At 41.8% G+C, this 26,250-nt stretch overlaps 2 protein-coding genes across 7 annotated transcripts in view; one reads left to right on the top strand and one right to left on the bottom strand.

Annotated features, from left to right (window-relative positions):
* MACROD2 (mono-ADP ribosylhydrolase 2) overlaps nucleotides 1–26,250 on the bottom strand; it is an 857,870-nt gene that overhangs the window by 734,844 nt on the left and 96,776 nt on the right. The gene's annotated exons all lie outside the window — the stretch shown is intronic.
* On the top strand, nucleotides 13,653–25,118 carry FLRT3 (fibronectin leucine rich transmembrane protein 3). Of its 2 annotated transcripts, XM_065631444.1 has the most exons (3): nucleotides 13,653–13,739; nucleotides 21,088–21,817; nucleotides 22,920–25,118. In XM_065631444.1, the coding sequence occupies exon 3, from the start codon at nucleotides 22,965–22,967 to the stop codon at nucleotides 24,912–24,914; it is 1,950 nt and encodes a 649-aa protein (XP_065487516.1). In that variant the 5' UTR covers nucleotides 13,653–13,739; nucleotides 21,088–21,817; nucleotides 22,920–22,964; the 3' UTR covers nucleotides 24,915–25,118. The 2 variants fall into 2 exon arrangements, with proteins under 2 accessions (XP_065487516.1, XP_065487515.1); XM_065631443.1 differs by lacking the exons at nucleotides 13,653–13,739; nucleotides 21,088–21,817 and adding an exon at nucleotides 21,892–21,960.

Here is a 26,250-nt window from a genome sequence, read left to right on the forward strand (position 1 = left end):
TACTGTAATGCATATGTACAGCACGTACATAACATGCCAGTTCAGCTGCGTGTATAACCCACGAAAGTATAAAAGGAAAGTTTGTGAAGCAGTGTCCTCTTTCACCGCGAGTAAATTAAATGCGTATCAATATTGTGTTTTCGGGTTTTCCACAATTAGTATATTTTATTAAATTATCTAATAAATACCACACTCCACGAAGTAGATGCTGAAACAGTGGTGCTCGTTCATGAATGAACACGCAGGGATACCAGCTCAAGCTTCTAAGATATTCTGGTGACTATTCAAGAACACAAGAGCAAAATTCCATGCACCTCCTAAGACAGCCCTTGCTGCTTTTCATTTTTTTAGTACTCTAGCTGTGTCTGAGAAACGGAACTCTACAAAACTGGTTTCAAAAGTTCTGTAGGCTACCAGCCTGACAAGAAAGCATGGCAAAAATTATGCAAAAGTGGGGATGTTATCAGCGAAGAATTCCAATGGTCTGTTGGCAGAGCACAATCTGAACCTATCGCTGCTGCAACTGCATCCACCCTGGGAAAAAATGTTAATGGCTCTAGAGAAGCACTAGAACAGCCCTATGAGAAGGAATTAAAAACCTAGAAAATTTGCTTCAGTGGGGGCAAGCGGAGGAATGTAATCAAGATACGTGTCCAACAGCAAGTTAAGAGTGATTTACCTGCAGCCATTAAAACCCAGAATGTGTGCGAACTCTTATCAAGTAGATTACTCATCTTGCAAAGAATGTCCGAAGCCACTGAAGCCAGACAAATCACAAACTAGAGAGAACAGATTTTAATAGCCAGGGCAGTCTGGAGGGCAATCATGCAACAGTTAATATTTAAGATATGCAGTAGATTCTTCATTTCACCTTGGAAGATCAGATGCTTTGTGAAGTTGTGCCTGTGACAGCTCTGATACTAAAAAAAAAAAATGTTGAGAGGTTATTTGGGCTCCATTATACAGAAGGTCACGCTAAATGTCATAATGGCACACCAAGCTGCTTTCATCTCCTCTGAACCTGACACAAAACATTTGAGAGTCAAAAAGCATTGGCTCTTCATAAATTACGCTTTTGAAATCACTGTATTTTAAAGTTTATTTTTAGAATAACAACAAACGAACGAGCTTTCCAACTTACTGTACAAACACGCAGCGCTGAAGTTTGGCACAGAAGGGGGGCGTTACCAGGTGCCACACTCCTGTTACCCCCCCAAGAACAAATATCTACCCTGGAAGTCAAAAGAGACTTTGAGAAACTCCTAAAACCTCAACAGTTATTACTTTCTATACAAGTGAATGCGATGTGAAGTCATACATTGAAGTACTACTGAGTTGGCACAGAAATGGATAAAAGCCAGGAAATTCTAAGTTTAAGCTGACTCGCCATCCTTAGCACACACTATTGTCCTTTATCCCTAAAATTTAATTAAAACCCAGTCCTGACCAGTTGAAATAAGTAGTACAGAAAACTGATTATCGGAATTGCTTTCCTCCAACAGCCTATTGTGCTACACTTCCTCTCTGCAAAATACAAAAGACTCTATGTACATTTTTCTTTCTCTGTGAAAAGAGGGCTGGGAAAAAAAAAAACCAGTCTGAACTTTTATTTAGTTGCCAATTGTGCTGTGGAATGAAACTAAGCATTTTCTTTTAAAAGCTGATTCAAATTCAGTACTTAATCATGCCACAGCAGAGCAAGAGCAGCAGCAAATTATGTTACAATTACATTAGAAATTCTTTTGCAAGATTTTGTTTTCAGTCACTTCTCATCTTTCAATAGCTGCCATTTCCAGGATTGATATTTTCCTAAAAATATTTTTGCCTGAAACTAGCTGCACTGATCAGAAACACTTGAAATATAAGGAAAATAAGCACATGCACACATGTGCAGAGCACAGACAGAGAGGAAAGTAATCACACTTGATGATAAAAATAGTTCTGGAAGCTATAAAATATTTCTTTTATTCTTCTAAATGTTTTTTCCCTTATTCTAGCAGATTATTTACCCCGGTACTGCTCTCCTACCAATTTGTTTCCTGTGCTGCAGATCACTGCAATACACTATTACAAAGTAATTGGTTTAAAATTTTAAAAGGCATGTTCTATTAACTCCATTTCAAATAACAGATCCAAAACACAGGCCTCAAGTACCTACATTAAAGGAGACACACCACTAACTACGCGGGTGACTAAGCCATCCAGAAAGAGGTAAAGGAGCCGGCAGGCAACGGGACACGCTAGTGGACAGCACGGGTTTTCAAAGTCCGCTCGGTCTGCAGTGTTCTCCTCAGCCCAGAAAAAGTCAGATGATTTGAAGATACCAAGTAACGTCTGTTTCCTAAAAAACAGACTAATGCCTGCAAAATTTACAACACCCACTTTTGAAATAATCCCCGAAAGACTTAGGTCAGTCTGCAAATCCACAAACTTTAAAGGAACTTTAATTAGCGATTTCAAAAAGATGCCTATAATCCAGGCAATCTACTCCTGCCATGAGACGAAATAAAAAATATACGCAGAACTACCTACGGTACCATAAGGATATCCAACAGAATTAAAGAGTTTTCAGGTAAAAGCTATTAAACTCGCGTAGCTTCAAAGAGAAAAGGTGCAATCCTTCACAGGCCAGCAACAGGTCAGTGCCTGTTACTGCGATGCCTCATCATTATCCTTGTAAATGACTTATGGTTTGGCTGCCACGGCTGCCTTCGCTCTCATCTGCCTCTGCTTTTCACCGCAAATACAACACAGCAACATGTTTGCTGGCCGAAATGAGAACGCAAAAACGTCCCATATCCACCCAGCTCTCTGGCCCAGCATACATTAATATCTCCGGTATACAGTCTTCTGCAGGGTGGGATCTCATGGCAAAGGACGAACTGCCAGTTCCCTGCGTTTCTCCAGAGCGCTCCTGGGTTTACAATAGTTACGGTCATGTTTTTCCAGCAGCCACTCCAAAAGCAACTAATGGTCCACGTTAATAACTTCTCTTCATCTCTAAGAGGGAAAAGAGCCCCCAACACCCTCAGATGAGAAGGGGCTTGGATTTCATAGTTGGCTACACAGGATTACTGGACTGTACTGTCCTCAGTAGCTACCAAGCAGCAACCCCACTGCACAGGTGACCACCGGAACAAATGCTGCACATTTCATCAGTACTTACATGAGACTGTTTGTACTTGAAATCTGAAGCAACACAAGCACCACATTGCAAGAGAGCAAAGGGTTGCTAGTCATGACAAAATGAACAGCTGCCACACAATTTGACGAAGCTGCCAGTTTCCATGCCAATACCACGATCCCTTCCATGAGGCATTTTGCCAATATATTAAAATCCTTAAAACCACTGGGAAAACAACAAAGTAATTCCACTGTAACAGCCCCAGTATGTTACGGCATTTATCACCTTTAAAAATACAGCAGATTTAGTGCTGGAGGTCACAGAAAGAAACAAGTACTTTTTCATTTCAGAAATTAAAAAACAAAGAAGAAAACTGTTTTTGCAGTAAGACGACAGGCGACATAAACAATAAGAAAGTTGATAGCTGCATACGCCAAACTCGCGCGTTTACTAAGAACAAGTTTATACGAGAGCTCCAAGGCAGAAGTTCACAGACGCGGCATTGAAGTCGGCTTTGAGCGGCGATGGTGGGTGGAAGACCGCAGCTAACTCGCAGGCAGCCGGGCTTTGCAGTTGTTTTGCAGGCAGCACAGAGCACTGAAGTAAATAAACAAATAAGTGAAACTGAGCCAGCAGCAATTTGTGACGTGCGCTGTCACCGGCTGTCATTCAGAGCTGGATCATCTGCTCTTCCAGCTGATGTGTTCTACTTGAAACTGTTCCACGCGCACACATACACTGATTTTCCGCTAAATCTGTGGATGCTAAGCTGAGCTCCTCTCGAGGCTTAAAGCTTGACTTTTCATCTCTGTGCAAAGCATTCCTGCAGTACTGTTAAAGCCGAACACAAAAGCCAGGTCTATAGTGGAGTAAGCCTGACCTAACCAGCAAGTTTCAGTGGAAGAGGACGGTCCTGCTCCCTTTTTGCAGTGGCGCAGGCACCAGCACTTGTCTGGCTCCATCGTGAGTTGGATGGAAAAGCAGCACTGGCAGAACATATTTCATTTCGGGGAGAAGTGTGATTTTCTGGCAGCTGAGCTACTGAAAGGACTGGCCAAACACAAGCACTGATGCAAAGGAGACGGGGCTGCCCTCTGTGGTAGCAGCCGGCCATTATAACAGCCCAGCTGTATTGTTAAACCCATTTTTAGATGCTCTTGACTGGAGTATCAGGGAACTGAACTCAATAACCTGAATCCTCCTGTTATATGGTTTTAGGCTCCACTGTGTGCGCAGAGTACAGAGCTGACCCAGCACAGGCCTGAAATGCTTGTGGTTGAACAATCCACAGCAATCGTGACTTGTTCGCTAAAGAATTTACAATTGCAATCAGAGCCTCTCTACATCCCCTGGGAAAAATGATCAAGAAGAAATGAAATAGGCTTTGTTATATCCACGAATGATAATGCAAAATAACATAAAATAGAAATAAAGACAAATGCTAGGCAAGCTAACAACAAATAGAGTTTTCATTTCTCATTGGGGTTATTTTTAGATGTACTCATATTTAAATATGAAGGTAATTTCCCAGTGCAGCTGCTAACAGCTCTTCCTGAGCTTCTCTTGGAGTCTGGGTGTTGCATCTGCTGGCATTTGCAAGGCAAACCTCTGGTTTTAGCACTTTAAAACTACAAAAGCAAATGTTTCAAGCATTACTTCTAATAATCATACTTTGTACCTCAGGAGATACTCTGGTCATTTTATTTATAAAATGTTTGAAGTTTTATGTATAAAACTACATTGCTATTCTAACAAGCGTCTTGTATGTTTTTCAATCTATCGAAAGACATACTGAGAGACGTATCAGGTGAACAACTACAAATAACGTGCTAGTTCAGGCACCGCTAGTGGTTTTAGAAAGGCATGATTTCAGAGGATCATTGTTAAGGTCAAGAATTACTCCAGTTTTAATCAGGGGACCTGGTCTGCTTCTCTCATTCAAATGAAGATTATTTTTTTCATCAATAAGGGGAAATTAACTATTTCTCACACGCGTTACTGTATCTGAAAGCCTGCTTATCTAGAAACAGATAAATTAATGCTCTAATTAGGACCATGGATGTACCATATTTGATACAGATCACAGGTCTAGCTAGCCCTGTCACATCATCAAGTAGTTTTTCCTTTCATAGAAGTTTTGTCCTAATACCTGAAAATTAGAAATTGATTTATATTCTGGTTTTATAACCTGTCTAGAGTACTAAGCAAAGAAATGAAAAGCCAGACCACCTAAGAGCATATATAACTCACTGATCTCTCTATTCCATGGCATCACTTATACTGTAACGACTGTACTACAGGCCTTTCACTTTACCTGTTGGGTTGGCAGACCTGGGCCTACCTTTGACCTTCTCTCCAACTGCTCTCCAAAGGGAATGAAGATGAAGCCTCTGGCATCGATGCCACAAGGTTTCAGTGGAGAGTTGTGGGTTTCAGAGTGGAGGAGTAAGTGGAAGAGTGACTGTTAAGCAGCTTTGAAAATCTTTTTCCGCACCAAAGAATCTGATACAAAGCTACTATAATGTGGACCACTTTTAGGGGAGACAAAAACATGTTCTACTATGCATGTGAAAGGTAGGAGTTGTTTGGTTTTTGTTTCAAGGTGAGAGGAAAACCAAGGGACTCAGATAAAATGCAAGATCTTGATGAAACTGTTCAGCAAATGCACAGCTGCCATACCTCAAAATCTCCATCCTGCCTTCTGCAATCTCCTATTTCTTGGAACCATCCAAATTCAGACAGACTCTGTTCTTCAGTAACAAAGCCACTGCTGTCACCTTGTCAGACAAGACGTCTCACCTACATGCTGCACATCACGCACAGCCACATCCATCCTGAGCTCAGCCAGAATGCCTCTGCTTCCCTGAGTCACAGAGCTGAAGGTCTCTTATGGGTTTCTACAGGTTGCATCTCTTCAGGATTCCCAATATTTCCCCCAAGACCTTGGGACTGGCAGCAGCAATTAGCGCATGTTCACAAAAGGCCAAAGAACAAAAACTTTGAGGGAGGAGATTAAAGATGGATTAACGAAGAAAAACTGTGGAACAGTGCTGCACATGCTAAGCTTGAAATGACTTTCAGATCCTGTTCCCCATGAAACTGGAATCTCTTACCACTTCGGGGAACTTCATCCTCAGCAGCAGCAATGCATATCAGCCAACCAACCAACACGTGCCCATCGCCTGCTCAAAGTCATTGCTGAGTCTCAGGCCTTCTCGTCACTTCCCTGCTTTACCAGCAAGCTCTGGGCAGACACCTGGCAGGGTCAGCTTCTCTGCACCCACCAGTGCTCCCAGGCATTCCCTCCGCGTGTTGCAACTGGGACACGGGCGAAAACTGAAGAGGGATTGCTCTAGGAATACCCGGGAAACCCTCCAACAGGAATGTGCTTCTGAGACTCAAAGGAAACAGTCTGCCTCCGCTGAGCACGCCAACGCTTTAGAAATGAGATGTCCTTTACATTCCAGGTAAATTCTAGAGAAAGTTTCACTGGTAAAAACTAAAATCAGGGTTAATAACGTGTAACTAGGAAAAGCAAATGGGAAAGAATATACATATGCCTTACAACTACTTTTTTTTTTTCTGTTTAGATTCAAGGAGCTTTCCACAGCACATTCAGCCAGCAGAGGCTGCAGACAAGCCAGCTTCCACACTGATTCACACAGATGGTGCTGGTGGAGTTGATTCTCCTACAAGAGCAGCTTGTCTTCTCAACTGAGATACAGTTTCTGCATATATACCCTCTTTCTGAGTCAGAATCTCACCAAATGTAACTACGCTCTTCATGGCCAGAGAAATTTCAAAATTCCTGTTAACTTAATTTTAATCACTGTATCAACTTGTAACTTTCTGCCAACGGCATTAACTGCTGTTGTGCAAAGCCATTTCTGAAACGCCCTCTCTTGCAGAATAGACAAAGATGGAATAATCACCCCTACTTACGACTAAACAAATCTGTTCAGACAATGTAAGCCTAGTCCTTCCTGAGAATAAATGCTTTTGAGTTATTCATATATTCAACACTGGCACCTAGCCTTTCGTAATTTCAAACCAGGTATTACACAAGCAAATCAGCAAAGGCGCAGACTCCAGCTTATTGCTAGACCTTAACACAGACTAGACACGAACAACGCAAACAACTAGGGTGGCGCATTTGGTCAAAACAGCATGTTAATGGCTTGATTTGCATGGAAAGTGGGGGCTGTACATTTTTTTAGAGATAGCAGATCACCACCTAAAGCCTTCACCAACACTACATAAATGCAACTGCTTTAAGTTTTCAAAGAATGCTAAATACTCAAATTGGGTAATTAATACATTATAGATCTGCACAGACCCTGGCCACTAATTTTACAAGCTTAGGGCTTTGTGAAACTGCTCACCTGATCTGGGACTAATAGAAGAAGGAAAGAAAATAAAAAACTCTTTAGCATGTAAAAGGGGGCCAAAGGAGAAATAAAACAATGGAGAGAAGAGAGTTCAGAAGCAGCAGCTTCTCGTGGCAGAAGATCAATGCACAAAGAGCTGGAATGTAAATGCTCCTGTGTGGGCTGGATGTGCAGAAGAGCAGCTATTGGGCACGGCAGGAGGAGGAGAGGAGGTGGGTAAGAGGCAGGGCGGATGCAGAAAGCCTGGCAGAGAGAGGCTGACAACGGTGAGGAGAAAGAGAGGGGCGGCAAAAACTCTGGAGCTAGCAGGCAGTAAAATAAAACAAAGAGGAAGGAGCAGGAGAATATATACATACATATATATATATATATATACACACACATATATATATATATAAAGCACCTACCACCATATCAATAAATATTCTTTGGAACCACTCTGAGGGTCGGTGGCCTGAAAAGAAACTCGCGAGAAAGAATGTGACTTTCAAGCTTTCGGTATTCAGCTATGAAGAACTGAGATTTATGAAAACCGCATATGGAAATATAACTGTTCGTTTAGCTACATGCGTTGTTTAAACTTCTACCTCAGAAAAGGCAAAATTCCACCATAAAATCCATCACCAAGGGGAACATTAACTTCTCTGTGAAAACATTTCTTTGTCTGAGAGACTCTCATTTTGAGTTAAGACGTTTAACGTGAGAATTGGTCTTAATTTTGCTTAGTGAAATCACGCTCAAACAATCTTCACATCTAGGTAACAAACACTTCAAGATAACTTGCAATCTAAGTGCACTTACAATAACTTTTTCATATTTTGTTATTTAACTTCCAGGACACTTTTTTTTTTTCATCCAAAAAGTCTCCTGAAAACCGTCCAATTCCTCGAGTAATGGAGAAAGCAGATTTAGTCTTCAAGTGGATATACACCTGCTAGACACAAGGAATGCAACAAGAAACATGAATTTTCACCAAACGGATGTCTGCTTAGTATCTAAACAGTCAACAGCAGGAGGAGCAGCAAAGAGTTCACAAACACCAACAGGCAGGACAGGAACACGGACAGGAGTCATCCATCCCAAGCCCCAGATCACCGCTACCTGGCATCTCTCTATTCTTGACGGCCAGCTTTGAGCAGCTGTCACATAAGCGGCAAGAAAAGCTCCAAGAAAAAGAGTCCAAGACCAAAGTTGCACCAGATTTTTTCCTGCCATTTCAGGATGTTTAATACGCTTGTGTATATGTATATATAAAAGATTTTCTCTATTACTGGGACCCTTTAAATAGAGGCAGGCATAAAAATTCATTTACCGCTTTGTTCGGCTCAGTATAGGCTGCACCCATAAAAACCTGAACTTGCAAATGTAAGAAATACCCTCAGGGAAGAACAGTAGTTTTGTCCTCTACGGGATTCTTCCTCGCACATACTAGACATTATTAACAATCTCAGAGTTTTCAAGGTTGTTTTGGGGGAACACTATTTTTCCTTTCTTTAATACACTGTAAAGCCACGTCAAGCGTATGGAAAGTCTGTTCTGTTCTGATAGCACCGCTTACTTTGTCAAGTTTGCAAGCACATCCTCCATATTCTTCATAGCTATGAAGGAGTTAGCACTGTTTCTCCTAAAGATTTTGTCCTCATGGCTTCATGGTTTGACACGTAACAAAGGAAATCACCTTCTAAATACAAAAAAAGCAATGAGCCTTAAGCATTAGGAGCAAACTTTGCATGGACTTTAGGCAATCAGTTTTCTTCCTCCATTTCTCTATGTTCTGTAAATTAAAAAAAAAAAAAAAAAGAAAAGCCCACGTCTTACTCATGGGCTTCGCAATTTCAAGTACCCCATTAAGTTACTTAATTTTGCTATCAATAGCACATGATCTGATAAGCAAAAGTGTTTATTTGCTGTAGGAAAAATAGAGATGTGGTTGCATCAGGGGTGTTTCTGAATTGACAGGGCTTTTCCCTGGGGCTGTTTAGGAGAGCTGGAAAGAACAGGGAGAGGAGGTGAGGAATGGCAGAAAGCTCAGGTGCCATGGTCTAATCTCCTGGCCTTTACAGACAGACAAAAGAATAATCACAATTAAAACTGTTATCTCTCAAACATTCCTCTGTCAGGTAAAAAAAAAAAAAAAAAAAAGAAAAAGAAAAAAGAAGCACTCTTGAGCCCACCTAATTTTAAAGAAATATTTAGCTTTACGCTCTTCATAGCTTTTTAGCTCTACCATGGACTGCCCTGCACGATTACATTCTCATTTTTGTTGCATTTGATACAGAGCACCAACTTTGACAAGGTACTCTATGTACACACACAATGCTGAAAGCTGAATTTGACAGGCATTTCTTTTTGAAGGAATGTATCCAAAATTGGATTCTAATTTTGAAATGGTTCAGATCGTTTAAAGATTAAATTCTAATACAAACTACAATACATGTTTGCTGAGAAACTGTACTTAGCCAATAACAGAAAAGCTTATAGGACATGAATCATACAGAAGTTCATATATTACAGTACCTTTTTTTCTTAGATGTCTCTACAAATCAACCAATGCCTAGCCTGGATTGGGTACAGCCTGCTTTGAAAAATCAATATAACCTGATAAAAGCCTAAGGCTAAAAACCACTAACGTTCATTTCAGGGCATTTCATTGAATATCAGACTATTACTCTCAACTTTATCTAAAAGAAATCTGTCCTCAAAGAAGCAACAGCTCAGCTTCGATGCTTGAAGACAGCTCTCTCTCCTCTGCACCAAGGATGACTGATCTCAGATTCAATTTTCCTTCCCGGTCAATGTGTTTGGTTTCTTAACATTTCATAAATGTCCTGCCCAGAAACACTTATGACTGGAGCCAGATTTACAGCAGGACAAAGCAGAACCCAAACGCCTGTCAAGTCATAGGAGAGTCATTCAGGTCAACCTTTGGCCAAGGGAGTTCCCAGAACTTTGATTCTTATCATCCCATCAGACTGCTCAGGAAAAAAAAAAAAAACAAAACCAACAAGCGTCATCATTATCACATTGACCTAATAGCACCTTACAAGTGTGTGCTATAAACTTGCATTAAAACTCTTTGAAACACATTATATAATGTAAGTATTCTGCATTTCCCATCTGCCACCCTTTAAACTCAGCCCATTACGTGTTAACAAGACTGACATGTCTTCGAAAGGTGATTTCCCTGTGGGTCTGACGAGAACTTTAATCTCCATGTCATGAGCGTTAATTAATTTTATAAACAAAATACAGGTAAAAGACTATTTTAACTTAGAAATTCAATTAAAATATCTCATTATATTCCTAGGGTTTGATACATCTGTGTTACATATTCATATTTTTATTCCTCGCATATGAGTAACTCCGTCAATATTAACAGAGTTCCTCCATTCTCCTGGAATTCAAGAGGCCTTGAAATTCTGTATTTCTGTTTAAGAAGATGGAGAACATGGCCAAGCTCTCCACATACAACAGGGTTTTTTTGTGGAAGGTATTTTAAAGGCTGCCTATGTTCTTAAGGAGTATATTTAAGGAGTTTACATAAAAGAATGCAGTCAAAAAATCTGCTTGCAACGGCACAGTAAAGACCTTTTAGTGCTCTAAAGCAGCTGTGACCTGGTAAAATTTAATTATTTCTCACATGCCCTTTGGAATTCTCTAGGAACATTTACTGTAATTTCTAACTGGTACCATAAGCACTACACCAGCCTTGGAATAAAACTTAAAGATAGCTGAATGCATACCACATACATCTTTTATGAATATCCCACAGAAATACATTAAGGCTTAGCAACATGGCACAGCAACATAATGTTGGAATCCGTTAACTAATACAACCAAGCTGGGCACAAGAAATACCAAATACAAGACTTTTTTTTAAAATGCTGCTAAAACCTTAAAAGAATCTCAGTTAAAAAAAAGTCTACAGGATATTAGCAGGATCTCAAAATGCCTTGTGCATTACCATAGCCACCATAGATAGCCATGTTCTACCCCACACAAGGACACACAGACACACTGTAACAACACCAGGCTTACCTGTATTTGTGCAGTACACATATGTATCCATACAGGCACGCATACAACATGCCGTATATATATTGTCTATGCAACACAATTGTATATACGGTGCTGATTAGGGCACAGCTCACTCTGCTAGGGCTATCAATACAGACAATTGTACCTTAACTTGAAGTCAATTTCTTACTAGTTTTCACTCTCCTCAGGAAAAGAACGGAAATTAAGTGATAAGAGAGAAAAAAGTCTTTTCCCCCGTTGTCAAAGAAAATCAATCTAGGATTTTTTTTAATTAGTTAAATAAATACAGCATGTATATAACATTTCAAACATGTAAATACCAAATACATTAAGCAGCGTTCAAAAAACTATTAAAACCCCTCTCAAGAACGGATGAAGTTTGACACCTTCTAGTTTGTCCGTCTCTGGTTTTGCCAAAAAAGTAAACAAGGGAATGTAAATATTCAAACTCCATACAGAAATTGCAACTACCTGGTGGCTTCCAAAGGCCTTAAAGAAATCAAACTCTCTCTAAACTTAATGGAGCTGGGCCTTGCTGTGTTCTGATACCAGCAAAAAGTGCAACCGCAGGACAACCGATTAGCAGAGACGGTTTTCGGGTGCTTGCCTTGCCCCGGACATCGGCTCCTCGTGCTGACCAACGCATGGGGTCTAAATGCTGCAGGAGACGGCCAAAATTGCCTTTGAGAATAGGATAGTCATGGAGTGGCTGTCAGCCTTAAAAGAAACCCGTGTTTTGATGCAAAAGTTAAAAAAAAAAAAGCCACAACAGCAGCAACATCAACTGCATGTACCGAATGCAACACTGTCTCTGAGTTAGTAAACTACGAATAAAGGTAAACTAGATTTCACGAAAAAACACCTGGGGAATAGATTTTCTAGCTCATGCTGTTATTACCATAAATTTTTGGTTCTGTTAAAATAGTAGAAAGTTTGTTTTCCAGGCAAACAATCCCTGAAGGGCGCAGGCTGGACGGGCCCTGCGCAGCCACAATCCCAGTCTCGCTGGGACAATAAGGAGCTCGGATCCACCTGCTGATTTGAAACAGCCTTCAGTGCTAATACCTCCAGAAAACCTCCAAACCTCCCAAAGGTGCCACTGTGGCCTGCAACGTCTCACAGGAGGCGCTGCGGCCCGGCTGTCGCTTTTGGAGGGCGACGGCTTATGAGTCTGATGGGAGCGGCTGAGGGAGCTGGGGCTGCTCAGCCTGGACAACAGGAGCTGAGGGGAGACCTGATCGCTGCCTAACCTACCTGAAAGGAGGCTGTAGCGTGGAGGGGGTTGGTCTCTTCTCCCAAGTAGCAAGTGATAGGATGAGAGGAAATGGCCTCAAGTTGCGCCAGGGGAGGTTTAGATTGGATATTAGGAAACATTTCTTCGTGGAAAGGGTTGTGAAGCACTGGAACGGGCTGCCCAGGGCAGTGGTGGAGTCGCCATCCCTGAAGGTGTTTAAAAGACGTGTAGGTGAGGTTCTTAGGGACATGGGTTAGTGCCAGAGTCAGGTTATGGTTGGACTCGATGATCCTGAGGTCTCTTCCAACTAAAACGATCCTGTGATTCTACGGTGCCTTTTTGCAGCGGCTCAGGAAAGCACCACCGATTTATCCTTTTTTTTTTTTTTTTTCTTTTAAAAGCGCGTGTGCGACTCTCAACTACCCGTGCCCCTTGGGGCAAAACCGAGGGGCCGGCGGTGGGGCCGGGGCTGCCTTCTGCCCTGCGAGGAGCCCCACGGACCGGTCAGAGGGAGGGCACCCACCTCCCTGCAATGCCACCACCGGGGGGGAAAAAAAAAAAAAAAAATTAAAAGAAAAAGAAAACAAGCAACGACGGCGGAAGCCCTCCCCGGCCGGCTCGGGGCCTCCCCGCTGTCCGCAGGGCTGCGGCGCCGCTCCTCTGCCGCCGCCGCCGCCGCCGCCGCCGCCGCCGCCGCCGCCGCCGCCGCCGCGCCCGTCCCCGCGCTCCCCGCCGCCTGCTGCGCCCCCTGGCGGCCGCGCCGCGCGCCCCGCCCCGCCCCGCGCTGACGTGTGGCCCCGCCCCCCCGGCTCCGCCGCTGCCGCCTCGACTTGAGGGCGCGCGCCGAGCTCCGCGGCTGCCCCGCGCCAGCGCCGGGTCCGCGCGCCGCGCCGCTCCCGCCACCCGCGGGATTCCCGCGCCGCGCCAGGATCGCCCCCTGCTCCGCGCCCCGCGGGTAAGTGCGGCGGATAAGCGCTTTCTCCGCGGGTCGGGGGAGGGGGGGGGGTGCGGAGTTCGAGGAGGAGGATGCGGCGGGAAGTTTGGGCATCCCCCCCGCACACACACGCCGCCGGGGTGCGGGCAGGCTGCGGCGGGGAGCTCCCGGCTGGCTGCGCGGCGGGGCGCGGAGCAGCGCGGAGCAGCGCGGCGCTTTGCTGGCTCCCCCACCCACCCGCCGCACGGTTGCGGTGCAAGCCGGCTGCTCCCCAAACCGGCGGGTGCAGCGGCTACCGGGAGAACGAGCGCGGAAGCTCCGCGGGGGGCGGAGGGGAGCCCGGCGGGACCCGCATAGCAACGCCGGCGTGCTGGGACCCCCCCTCGTTTTAACGGGGCGCCGGGGAGGGGGGGAATCTTCTTGCCCGTACCGCGCATCGCTCCCTTGGTTTGGAAACTTCCCCCGCACACACACACTGCGTATATTGAGAAAAAAGGTAAAGTAAAATAAAATAAAAAGGAGCCGTTGTGCCCCCTCCCCAGCGCAGCCGCTCCTCACGCACCGATTCTGCGGGCGAGGAGATGGGGAACAAAATGGTTGCACAGGCATTAAGAAAGAATGCAACAGGCCCGAATTCCCCTCCAAAACACCCCACTTTCTTGGGGAAGAAGAGCTGGCTGATCATCTCCCTGGCATTCCAAACGTCCTCGCCTAGTTTTAATCAACTTTTCTGCTGTTTTCCGTGTATTAAGTGATTGTCTGCTCTCGCACAAGCTCAGCAACTTAATTTCTAAACGGCTGGCGAATAAATATTTCATCCACTTAAACCTTTGCCCACTTCATCTCTACGTTATTGTCGCCCCGAACACCGTTCCACGCCGGGTAGATGTGCCGGAGCCTTTTGTTTTACCCTTTTCCTCGCACACAATCAAATCAGGAGCTGCAACTTAGTTGATAAGGTGAAGCCCGAGGATCCCTGCATCTCCCAGCCCAGCAGTCCTGCTTGCAGCATCTAGGCTCAAGCTTTCTCATTTTTTCTTTTTTTTTTTTAATATTTTTTTGGTTCCTGCCTAGTTTTCCAGTTCACCCCCTTGGTGAAGAAAAGCTCTTGCACAGACAGCTGCCTCGCTGGCTCAGTCCTTTTCTTTTGAGGTAGCGTACATTTTAATCTCTTTGACCGCAAAGGGGTTTTTTGAGCCCAACCCTGGCGCATCCAAAGTTGCGAGGAGTGTTGCAAACGCCAACGAGGAGTGCACGTAATTAACTAATTCGTGGAGTGCTGTTAGCCGTGGGTTACTAATTGGGACGGAAGGCAAGTCGCTTTCCTTCTTCAAGGGATCAATTCTGGTCAGTTAACAGAGCAGCAGAGCTTTCTGGACACCAGATTCACCCCGAAATGCAGAATTACTTGACAGTGAAATCATACTCCTGTGAAGGAGCACGTCAGCTGAATGCATTTTCTATGGCCACTCCGAAGATTCACAATTTGCATTTCTATGTAAATCCTCTATGCGGAGAAAAAGTACTGAAAGAAGAGGCTGAAAATGTTCAGACTTAAAAAACCAATTCATTATCCTGACCCCAATTTCATTGCCTAAAATATGCTGCCCAAAGAGATAGAAGCATCAATTATGCTCACCGTCTGTTGCCTGGGGATATGGCGTCTTAATGAACATTTCTTTGAATTAGAGTGAAAAATGCGTTTGTCAATTCAAGGGTACGAAGAAAATAATTATCTGCTATAAACCAGAAAGATCAGGATGTGTTTTCCTTGTCAGTATATGCCACATATTAGGTCATACTGAAGGGGTTTCAGTGCCCTTCCCTCCCTCAAAAAGAAAAACCAAAAAAACAAACCCACCCTTAAGTTTCCTTTAATTTATTCCAAACCCATACAATACTGCCCTGTTTAAGATTGGTTTTCAAGTATTTTGTAAACAAAAGGTATACCTGGGTTTATAGAAAGCCAATTATCTTAAAATATACGGAGGTTATTCTAATCCTCTTATTCATACTGTTATCAAGCTTTTCTATTTTTCCATCTACATTTAATCACTTCTAAAAGCTGCATTTTTTCCTGCCTTGTGTGCTCCTCCTGTATACCAGAAACAGTGACAACCTTGGGCATATATTTAAAATGCTAATTCTCTTTTTTTTTTTTTTTTTGTACATTCATTCCATTTTATTTTAACTGGAGAACAACCAGCTAAATACCGTAGTTAATACAATCAGCATGGGAAATAAGGATCTGTAAATTTTCTGAGAGAGTAATTCTTTTTAATATATATTTTTTTTAAATCCCTCCTTTGGAGGCTGCCTCTGTTTTTCGCAACAGGAGACTTTGTTGTAATTAAAGCAGAGAAAACTGGACAGCAGCAAAAAACATCTGACTTGTGGCTCTTAAAAGCAGAATTTTTGTAGCGTGTACCACCCCCCAGTGGGCAAAAAAACTCTGTAGTAAACTCACAGCAGCGAGCTGTAATCTCCAGAAATAAAGTGTATACCTTTTACAGCAAGAACAAAATAAAGCAGCGTTTCTGGATTGGGGTGGTGGTTTTTTTGTTTGTTTGGGTTTTTTAAAATTATTTTTTAATTTTTCCTTTGTAAGCAATAGCAGCTACAAGTTGAACGATATTAAGTAAGACGGTGGTGAGTAATCAAAGCAATTGCTGGAGTTTGCAAACTTTGCACTGCAGTTATTTGAAGTGGCTTCAGTTAGCAGATGCCCACCTTTGTCTCCTAGCACGAGGCGTGGATGCTGATGGCTGGTTATTTTTGTTGTTTTTTCCTTTATCACTCCCAAAGCACAGGAATGAACAGAAGAATTAACATGGGATTGCTTACATTGATTTTGATAAGTGACCATGTATCACTCAGGGCAGGCCTATTGAAAAGTGTTCAGTAAATATATCATCAAAAACTCTGTTCTTCTTTTCTTGAGCTGTAAGAATTCAAGGAATCTTACAGCTTCACTTTTTTGAAGTCTGATTTTTTGAGGAGGAAATCTAGGAATCGGGAGATGAGCAAACAACTGTTTTAAAAGGGAAAGAAACAAAACTACTGAAACTTTATCCAGTGTTTAGGTAATATTTTAACATGCTTAACATTTTGTGCCAGGAACTCCCTATCAGATATAATTCCACCTAAACTTGTAAAGAGTGAAAAAAATTGATTTTTACCTTGAAACAGTGGCAGCATTTATTCTCTATTCTTTTATTTTAAGCACGGGCGAGTTACCTCAGCAGCAGCTCTTAAAAGAAAACCTAGAAGCCATAATTGGCTAAACTCAGCATTAAAAAACACCAAACAAAAAGCCATTGCAAAACACACCCCCCCTCAAAGTGCTTCTTTTAACGTGCAAGATTTGCAGAAGTAGAGGAGTCAAAACAGGAGAACCAGGAGGAACAGCCTGGATCTTTTCAACCCAGCACCTTCAAAACCAGGAAAGGTTTTAAAAGTAAAACTTCAGAAGAAAACAACTCTTAGGCTCATTTCCATCCTCTACAGCAAATACTGGTTTGACTCATCTTAGGCGTGGAGTCGAGCTTTTGCTCAAAAATCAATTTCTGAGTCGGATTCGCTTGCATTTGAGGGAAGATCACATGAAAATTTGCATTTTTTTTTTAAGGCATTTGAGTTAGAGCTAGGAAGACAAAAGCAATATTGTATTCAACTACTACAGAAGGGGGGGGAAGCAAATTTTCTACCAGTAAATAAAACCTTCTCTAACAGAAGAAAACTCCAAATTCCACCCAAGCAGAGACACAACGTGACTGAAGGGCTCGCCCTCACTTTAACAAACTCCTTTGCATTTTCCCCCCTTGGCAAGGCAGCCAGAGGATCTTCTGCTTGCCTGGCACCAAACAAAAGGCTGGGGCACCTTCCTGAAATATGATGATCGTGGAAATTGCAGCTCCTAGACAGGGTGCTTAGAAAGCATTTTGCTGTCACGACCAACTAACCCTGAGTAATACACTTAAAGAAAACAAAGTATGGGCACTGTTTTAAGTCTAGATTAGCACTGTGGAACTTTGTTTTTTAAAAGTTGGTGAAGCTATTGAAGAGGCAGCATGACCTTTGTAAACTCCACGGGCAATATATGCAATAGACAGACTTCACAAGTATTTTAAAAGCAAAGCACATTTTATGTTTCTGATACATTCCAGATTATAAACAAATATGGAGGTAAATCTGGAATGTCAGTACACTGATTAAGCAAAATTGTTAGGCTTCTCAAATATGTATATTCTAATGTTAACTTTAAATTATACTCTGGGCATTTAGAACCTAAAAATACCGAGCTGTTCCCCTTCCCACTGTTAGTTTGATGGTTAGAAAGAAGCCACTGAACTACCAGAGTTCTTGTCGGAGAACACAGAGGTAGATTAGAAATTCAAATAAGCATTGTGTGACCTCGAGTGAGGCAGGTCTTGATTTTATTCATGTTTTATCACAGCTTGAAAAGAAAAGATCTCTGGCACTGTTTTTAGAAAAACTCCCAACTTTTCAAATATACTTTTTTTTCCCCCCTGTTGCCTACCTACTGGACAGGGACTCAATATATAATGTTCTTGGGACTCAATATATAATGTTCTTTTTGGTACATTTTTCTGGTATAGTGGAAATTATTTGGAACATTTTAAAATAAGCTGTACCACAGCGATAAGTACACGCGCGAGGCTCGTGTGTTACCACTATCTGTAGTAATTCACTTGCTTACACAATGTCCCAGGAAAAGTAATTTAACCTGGCAATTCAGCAAAGTTCATGAAAACATTCAACTCGCAATAAAGATAAGCAAAAAAGCTGCTGTTCAGTTGTTCAACGTTAGTTTTGTTACCAAAAGAAAAAGTCATTTTTGCATTAAAAAAAAAAAAAGGAGTTTTAGCCCACACTTTCTAAAATGTGTTCAAAAGTAATGGCTTCTTTCAAAACCATGTGTCCATGAAGCCTCCCCAATTTGATGTAGCAGAAACCTGGACACAGTGTCTGTACCAGTGGGGGTCACTTTTCTTTTCATCCTGCCAGATCAGCTCTAATGACTTGATGTCAGGGAATATTTAGAGGCGGCTCAAGGAGGAGAAAGTTGGAGCAAGGCAGCAGGATTCCCTTCTTCTCTGTAGACACATCACTGGAGCCTTTGATATGCAAAAACATTGTTTTCAGCTATGGTTTCAGATATAAAAGGGAAGTGCAAGATATCAAACAATCAAAACCTGAAGAAAACTATTCTAAGTTTAGAAAAGGGAGTGGGGGGTATAGTCTTAATCCACATTTTTGAAACAGTGTCGTCCTCTCCAAAGAGACCTGCTTTTATTTGTCTCTCGTTTTCATGTAATTTTGAGAGAAGGGATAAAAAAAGTTCCAAGAACTTAATGAGCTTTAGTGCTTTCATTTTAATCCTACACATTACTGCTATTATAATAGTGGCAATAAATGAAGGGTTGACTATGAAATGCAGCAAAGAGGAAACAGTTTACATGCTACAAGGGTAAAACAAATGAATTTATTTCTTGTGTATGTATATATGTAATGTATGCATACTACAGCCTCTGTTTTGCTTAATACCAACATGTTTGTTACAGCTCTAAAATTTCTAAAGAAAATTCATGATTTTTTTAAGTGCTTAAAAGTTACTGTAGCCTTCAAAGGCCTATTTAAGGAATTCATATTCCTTCTTCACAATATACTTCCAGAAAATCCCCTCTGTCACAACTTCTCATTAGTTCCTAAGAGGTACTATTTTTTTATACAGCTGTTAAGCAAGTGTTTATTTCAAAGTTTCAGGAATAAAGCCTGGACTTTCATCCCCAAACAGTCCAGTAATACAGACTAAGAAAAGTGGACACTGCAAGAATATGGAGCATTTTTCTTCCATTTTATAATACTGATTGTATAAGCTACCCAAGTTACGTAAGTTACAAAAAAATATGCATTTCTTTATATTCTAAAACATGGCCCCACAGATTGCGTTTTTGCCTTAAATAAAGCATCTGTTAAAGTACTTATTTATGCCACAGTGGAGGTCTCATTTGAAGTTACTATTTCCATTACACAACTTCCGAAAACAAGGTGCAAAAACAAAGCTCAGTTGAGATTGAAAGCAGCATCAGGAGAAAAAAAGGCCTTTACCATTCTCTCCCTAGACAGTCACACCATCTCTAAAGTGGGGGGCTTTTTATTTCTTTTTTTTTTTTTAATGGTCAACATTTTTCTATGAAAAAGAGCAGCATAATTTGTATCCCTGCCAACGATTTCGTGTCAGTGCACGTTTCCCCTTGCTATAGGACTACGACTGATCTATCTCGTGACGGACCTGCTTCAAATTGCAAAGGACAGAGTTTTAAAGCGGACTTTTTCTTTAGGTCTAACCTGTTTTGAAGGACCAGAAGTTACTCGGAAGGCAGCTAAGCAAAGAATTCCTCAGCATGCTGGTTCTTGCCAGCATTGTGCTCAGTTCACCAGACAACATGTGATCACCAACAGGAGAAGCGAGTGAACATTAAGGAATTTCGAAATTTCAGATGTCACCATTTCTATTTCAGGCATACCACCTATGTGCTCTCAGGGAAAGTAGACCATCACTGGATACTTTCTGCAACAGTAATATGAAGTGGCCAGAGTTAAAATATACCGTTATAAAATAAGCAAATAATTCGAGTTCTTCAAGAAACAGCAACAGCCGGGATTGGGAATATTTTGCTTTTTCTGAAATTAAAACAAATCGGATAAAATGCTAATCTAAACACTGGTTCCACCCTGCAAAATGACAAATGCAGTGGTTTAAGAGATCATATGGAGTAGCATATTGAGCACATTTCATGGACAAAACTCTCATATGTACCTCTGCTCTCTAAGAGCTGATGCAGGTACCTCCCTAGTTCCCACTTCAGAGTCAGCATGTTGCAAATGTGAAATATTAAGATAGTATTTTAGCAAGACCTTTTTCCCTTTCATCCAGTAATTGCTGAATGGTAATTAGCTCCCTTTACATTTAAAACCAAGGAGAGGATCATCATCTACCTCAGTTTACCCAGAAGACAAAGCAAACAACCATTTTGGTCTCCTCCAAAGAGGCAGGACTGGCATTTGTAATCAAGTGGGAAATATAGTTTACAAACATTTTGTTACTGTCTGTCAATTCAGGATGACTTTATTTTCTACTGAAAGGAAAATACAGTTCCAGCACAATGTCTTCTTAAAGAGCTCTGTATTTGGCTGAAATATCAATATGTTGGGAAAACAAGATGTGCTAGTCATGTATGCAACAAGCATAACATAATTTATAGAGGGGATACCACACAACCTGAATACAAGTGTCCACCAGTTATTAATTCCAATTTTTTAATGTTTGTTTTTATTTTCACAGGAAATTAAGAGGTCAAGGAAAGCCTTAAAAGGGGAGTTTTCTGGGAAGGAAATCATACTTTTTGTGGGGTTTTTTTGATGAAGAAAACCATCTGAATTGTCTAACGTTTCTACGGTAGAATAACTTCTGTTCTTTCAGCACAAGAGGAATTGGTTTTTTGCATTACAAATTTGGAAGAAGCGTTAAAAAGCGAGAGTCGGAAAATGGTTCTCTCAAAGAGGCGTGGATGTATCAGGATGTAGCTACTGTACAAAGTTTATACTTGGATAATTCTGGATTGGAAAAAAAAAGCTCTGTTCCTGACCTTCTGAAGAGGCTGCCATCCTTCAGGCCTCAGCATAATGAATAGTTTCCATCACACGGCGAAGTTGCCACCTCCGACTACTACGCCGCACACAAGAGTTTGTAAGAGTTACAAAGAAAGTAATTCCTGCTAAAGGCATTAAACCAAACAAAGGAGGCTCTTCATTCACAGACTTTACAGGAGGACAAAACCAGAGGGAAGCTAAAGCTCTTCTACAGGCCAGCCTGGTGTGCTTACGTACCACGATAAATCTTGGTTGGAATGCTCATTGAGTGCCGTGCCAGGAGCCGGGGAACACACACCACCGAGAAGCACCGGCTGAGTAAACACAGCTCCATGGAGTAAACCGTAAGAGTGACTCGCGAGAAAAGACATTCCTGTACTGGATATCCTCAAGCACAAAATTTACTCGTACCTTTAAATACGGTAGGATCAATATTAATTTCTTTCCCTTTTCGTGCCTCAGAGAATAAAGTTCAATTAATATGTGAACCCACAAGAGGAAAGGTCATGACACCGCTTAATGCGCAGGTCATCGTGCAGAAGTTCTCACAACCCTAATTACAATGGTAATTGAGTTATGTTGTCTTAAAAGCTATAAAAATGCTAATTACCTGAGCTCAATGTACAAACACACTACCCAATGCAAAGTACAATTTCAGTCTCAAGAGTTAATTTATATTATCCTTCCTTGTACAGTTTGAACTAATAAGATGGGGAAATGTGGTTAAACCTACCAAATAGTCTGTTATTAGCGTACTGCTAGTAAGAAGACTTTTGAGAATGACAAATATTTAAATATGAAATTAAGCATGTAATGAAATACTCTATCCGGTCAACTAAAAAGCTGTAGTAGCTCTACGTCAGGTTGTTAGTTACCTACCAGTTGTTCTATTCACCTCTGTAAACATTCCAGCTTGAAAACCAAGAAAAGCAGGCTGCAGTATTTGTAAGATACACAGTGTGATGTTGAAACACATGAAAAAAAGTCTTTAGCTGGCCCTTGCTCTTTTGTCTGCATTTTATGCTTTGCCATTAGGACTTTTTTCGAGCCTCCAAAATAGCTACCGCTAAACTTGTGGGTTTGGTAAGGGGTTTATAGTTCAGTTAAGGGCTCCTGGGGTAGTTGGCTGGCTTAGAGAATTCTTATCTTTCAGACATAGAATGATTTACTTGAACTCTGGTGTGGCTCTGTAGTTATCTGGGGCCTGCGAACAAAGATTGTCTCTACACGTGAAATGTGAAGGAATCCTTAGAAAGAGCCTCCTTGCTTAAACAAAACAATTCACGCATCAGACATACTTTGTTTATATTATTTTCAATTACTATGCAGAATAACCTGTTAATTGAATTAGCACAAGAAGTAGTACAATTATTGATGTAAGGAAAAGAAAGTAAAATGTGTTTATAAGCTTGAATTTCAGTTTAATATGCGTGTTTCCGATGTCTTCTGTAATGTTGAAGTTGCATTTTCATTGCAGTTTCTTCACTGATGTTCTGGATAATTTTGTTTGTTTGGTTTTTTTAGATTGTTGAAGATCAGAACTGTATACAAATCTCATCATTCCTGACCATGATTAGTGTAACCTGGAGCATCTTCCTAGTTTGGACTAAAATAGGGCTGTTACTTGACATGGCACCTTATTCCGTTAGTGCCAAACCATGCCCTTCAGTATGTCGCTGTGATGTGGGTTTCATTTATTGTAATGATCGCGATTTGACGTCTATTCCTACAGGAATCCCAGAGGATGCTACTACCCTCTTCCTTCAGAACAATCAAATAAATAATGCTGGGATTCCTTCAGAACTGAAGAACTTGCTTAGGGTGGAAAGAATATATTTATACCACAACAGCCTAGATGAATTCCCCACTAACCTCCCTAAGTACGTTAAGGAACTGCATTTGCAGGAGAATAACATAAGGACCATTACTTATGATTCACTTTCACAAATTCCTTATCTGGAAGAACTGCATTTGGATGATAATTCCGTTTCTGCTGTTAGCATCGAGGATGGAGCTTTCCGGGACAACATCTATCTCAGACTTCTTTTTCTCTCTCGAAATCACCTTAGCACCATTCCCTGGGGTTTGCCTAAAACGATAGAAGAGCTACGCTTGGATGATAATCGTATTTCCACAATTTCAGAGCTGTCCCTTCAAGACCTTACAAACCTAAAACGCCTTGTTTTAGACGGAAATCTTCTAAATAACCATGGATTAGGAGACAAAGTCTTTATGAATCTAGTCAATCTTACAGAACTGTCATTGGTCCGCAATTCGCTCACAGCCGCGCCGGTAAATTTGCCGGGGACAAACCTAAGGAGGCTTTATCTTCAAGAAAACCACATCAACCGCGTGCCACCCAATGCTTTCTCTTACTTAAGGCAGTTGTATCGACTAGATATGTCCAATAACAATCTTAGCAATTTACCTCAGGGCGTCTTTGACGATCTGGACAACATAACTCAGCTGTTTCTTCGCAACAACCCTTGGCACTGCGGGTGCAAAATGAAGTGGGTACGCGACTGGTTACAGTCATTGCCTTTAAAAGTTAACGTACGTGGACTGATGTGCCAGGCACCAGAAAAAGTACGTGGAATGGCTATCAAAGACCTCAACGCGGAACTATTTGATTGTAAGGACGATGGCATGATAAGCACCATCCAAATCACTACGGCGGTACCAAACACATTATACCCGGCTCAGGGGCACCGGCCGGTTTCCGTGACCAAACAACCGGACATCAAGACTCCCAACATCAATAAAAACTACAGAACCACGGCCAGCCCGGTACGCAAAATCATTACAATATTTGTGAAATCCGTAAGCACGGAGACTATCCACATCTCCTGGAAAGTTGCACTACCAATGACTGCTTTAAGACTGAGCTGGCTCAAGATGGGTCACAGCCCTGCCTTTGGATCTATAACTGAAACGATAGTTACGGGCGACAGAAACGACTATTTGCTCACGGCTCTCGAACCAGAATCGCCGTACCGTGTCTGCATGGTTCCCATGGAAACCAGCAACATCTATCTCTCCGACGAAACGCCCGAATGCATCGAGACCGAGACGGCGCCCCTCAAGATGTACAACCCTACCACCACCCTCAACCGGGAGCAGGAGAAGGAACCTTACAAAAACTCCAGCTTGCCCTTGGCTGCCATCATCGGCGGCGCGGTGGCGCTGGTGGCCATCGCGCTGCTGGCCCTGGTCTGCTGGTACGTCCACAGAAATGGGTCCCTCTTCTCCCGGAACTGCGCCTACAGCAAGGGACGCCGGAGAAAAGACGACTACGCCGAAGCGGGAACCAAGAAGGATAACTCCATCCTAGAAATCAGGGAGACTTCTTTCCAGATGATCCCCATCACCAACGACCAAGTGTCCAAGGAGGAGTTTGTAATACACACCATTTTCCCACCCAACGGCATGAATCTCTACAAGAACAGCCACAGTGAAAGCAGTAGTAACAGGAGCTACAGGGACAGTGGTATTCCAGATTCAGATCATTCACACTCATGATACTGAAGGGCGTGAAAGACTGGTTTGGGGTTTCGTTGGGTTTTTTTGGTTCGGTTTTGTTTTTTAAAGAAAACAAGAAAAGACTGACTTAACGGTTGCTGTTCTACTGCAAAACACTGGATTAAAAGACTGACAAAGCAATGTACTGTACATTTGCCATATAATTTATATTTAAGAACTTTTTATTAAAAGTTTCAAATTTCAGGCTACTGCTGCGATTCATGTAGTGGGGATACCTGACCACAATTCTATATTTTAGTATTTTTTAGTAATTTGTACTGTATTTTCCTTGCTAATATTGAAGTTACAGACCATTTAACTTTTGTGTTCTACTGAGTAAGATGACTTGTTGACTGTGAAAGTGAATTATCTTGCCGTGTTGAGCAGTCAGAACATTCATCTGAGATCCTTGTAAGTGTAAGCACAGGCCATTTTTCACTTTGGTATCAATAAAATTACGTTGAACCTGGCAAATCAGGAAGATCAAGAAGTGGTTGCAAAAACTCACAGAACTTCAATGTTGGGTCTATTAAATCTGTAAACCACAACGATATTCAATAAACAAAAATGCGTGTAGTAATGGGCAATATCAGCTGTCTGGATATATCCATTCAACAATGGTGAAATCCAATTTAAGAGAAAATAATCAAGTCAATGACATGCATGAGGCTGAAGCTGTTGACACGTGTAAAGAATTGATCCCTGAAAGAAAGCACAATCAAATTCCTAACAAGGAATTTAAAAAAAAATGTGCTAGGATCTACAAAGCAAGGGGGTAGATACAGTTTAGGGGTAGATTTCTGGTTATTAAAGCCAGTAGTCTGCTTATTCCAGAGAAAACAGTGATGGACAGTCACAGGCATTTGAAAGGCAAGGGCAGGAGGACAGAGACAACACTTAGAAACTGCTTTGAATAGAAAAAAGGGTTGAAAATGCAGTTTCATGAGAAAGAAAGAGCAATATAAGCAAGGTCTCAAAAACTTTAGACACAAAGGTAAGCAAACAATTTGGGAATGCAGCTATCGTAAAGCGTATACCCATACAATATACAGGTATATGTTCTATATACTGCCATCACAGTCAGGAATACTGCCCATTACTGTCACAGTTTTCCAGAAATTCCTTGATAAATCTGTAAGGTAACGTGTTTCTTTCTGCCTTCCTACTGAACTATGAGCTATCTCGTGTTTAAACCCCAAGCCGCTCTTTGTTGCCATAATCATTTGTTTCTTCAACTGAAAACCAAAGTGCTTTGTACGCCCTTTGGCCAGTCTTGTATGTGCCTTGATCCAACGCTACATGTATCAAGCTTTTAAAAACAAAACAACAAAAAGAG

This window comes from Caloenas nicobarica, chromosome 3, assembly GCF_036013445.1.
Source record: "Caloenas nicobarica isolate bCalNic1 chromosome 3, bCalNic1.hap1, whole genome shotgun sequence".
Taxonomy (NCBI): Eukaryota; Metazoa; Chordata; class Aves; order Columbiformes; family Columbidae; genus Caloenas; species Caloenas nicobarica.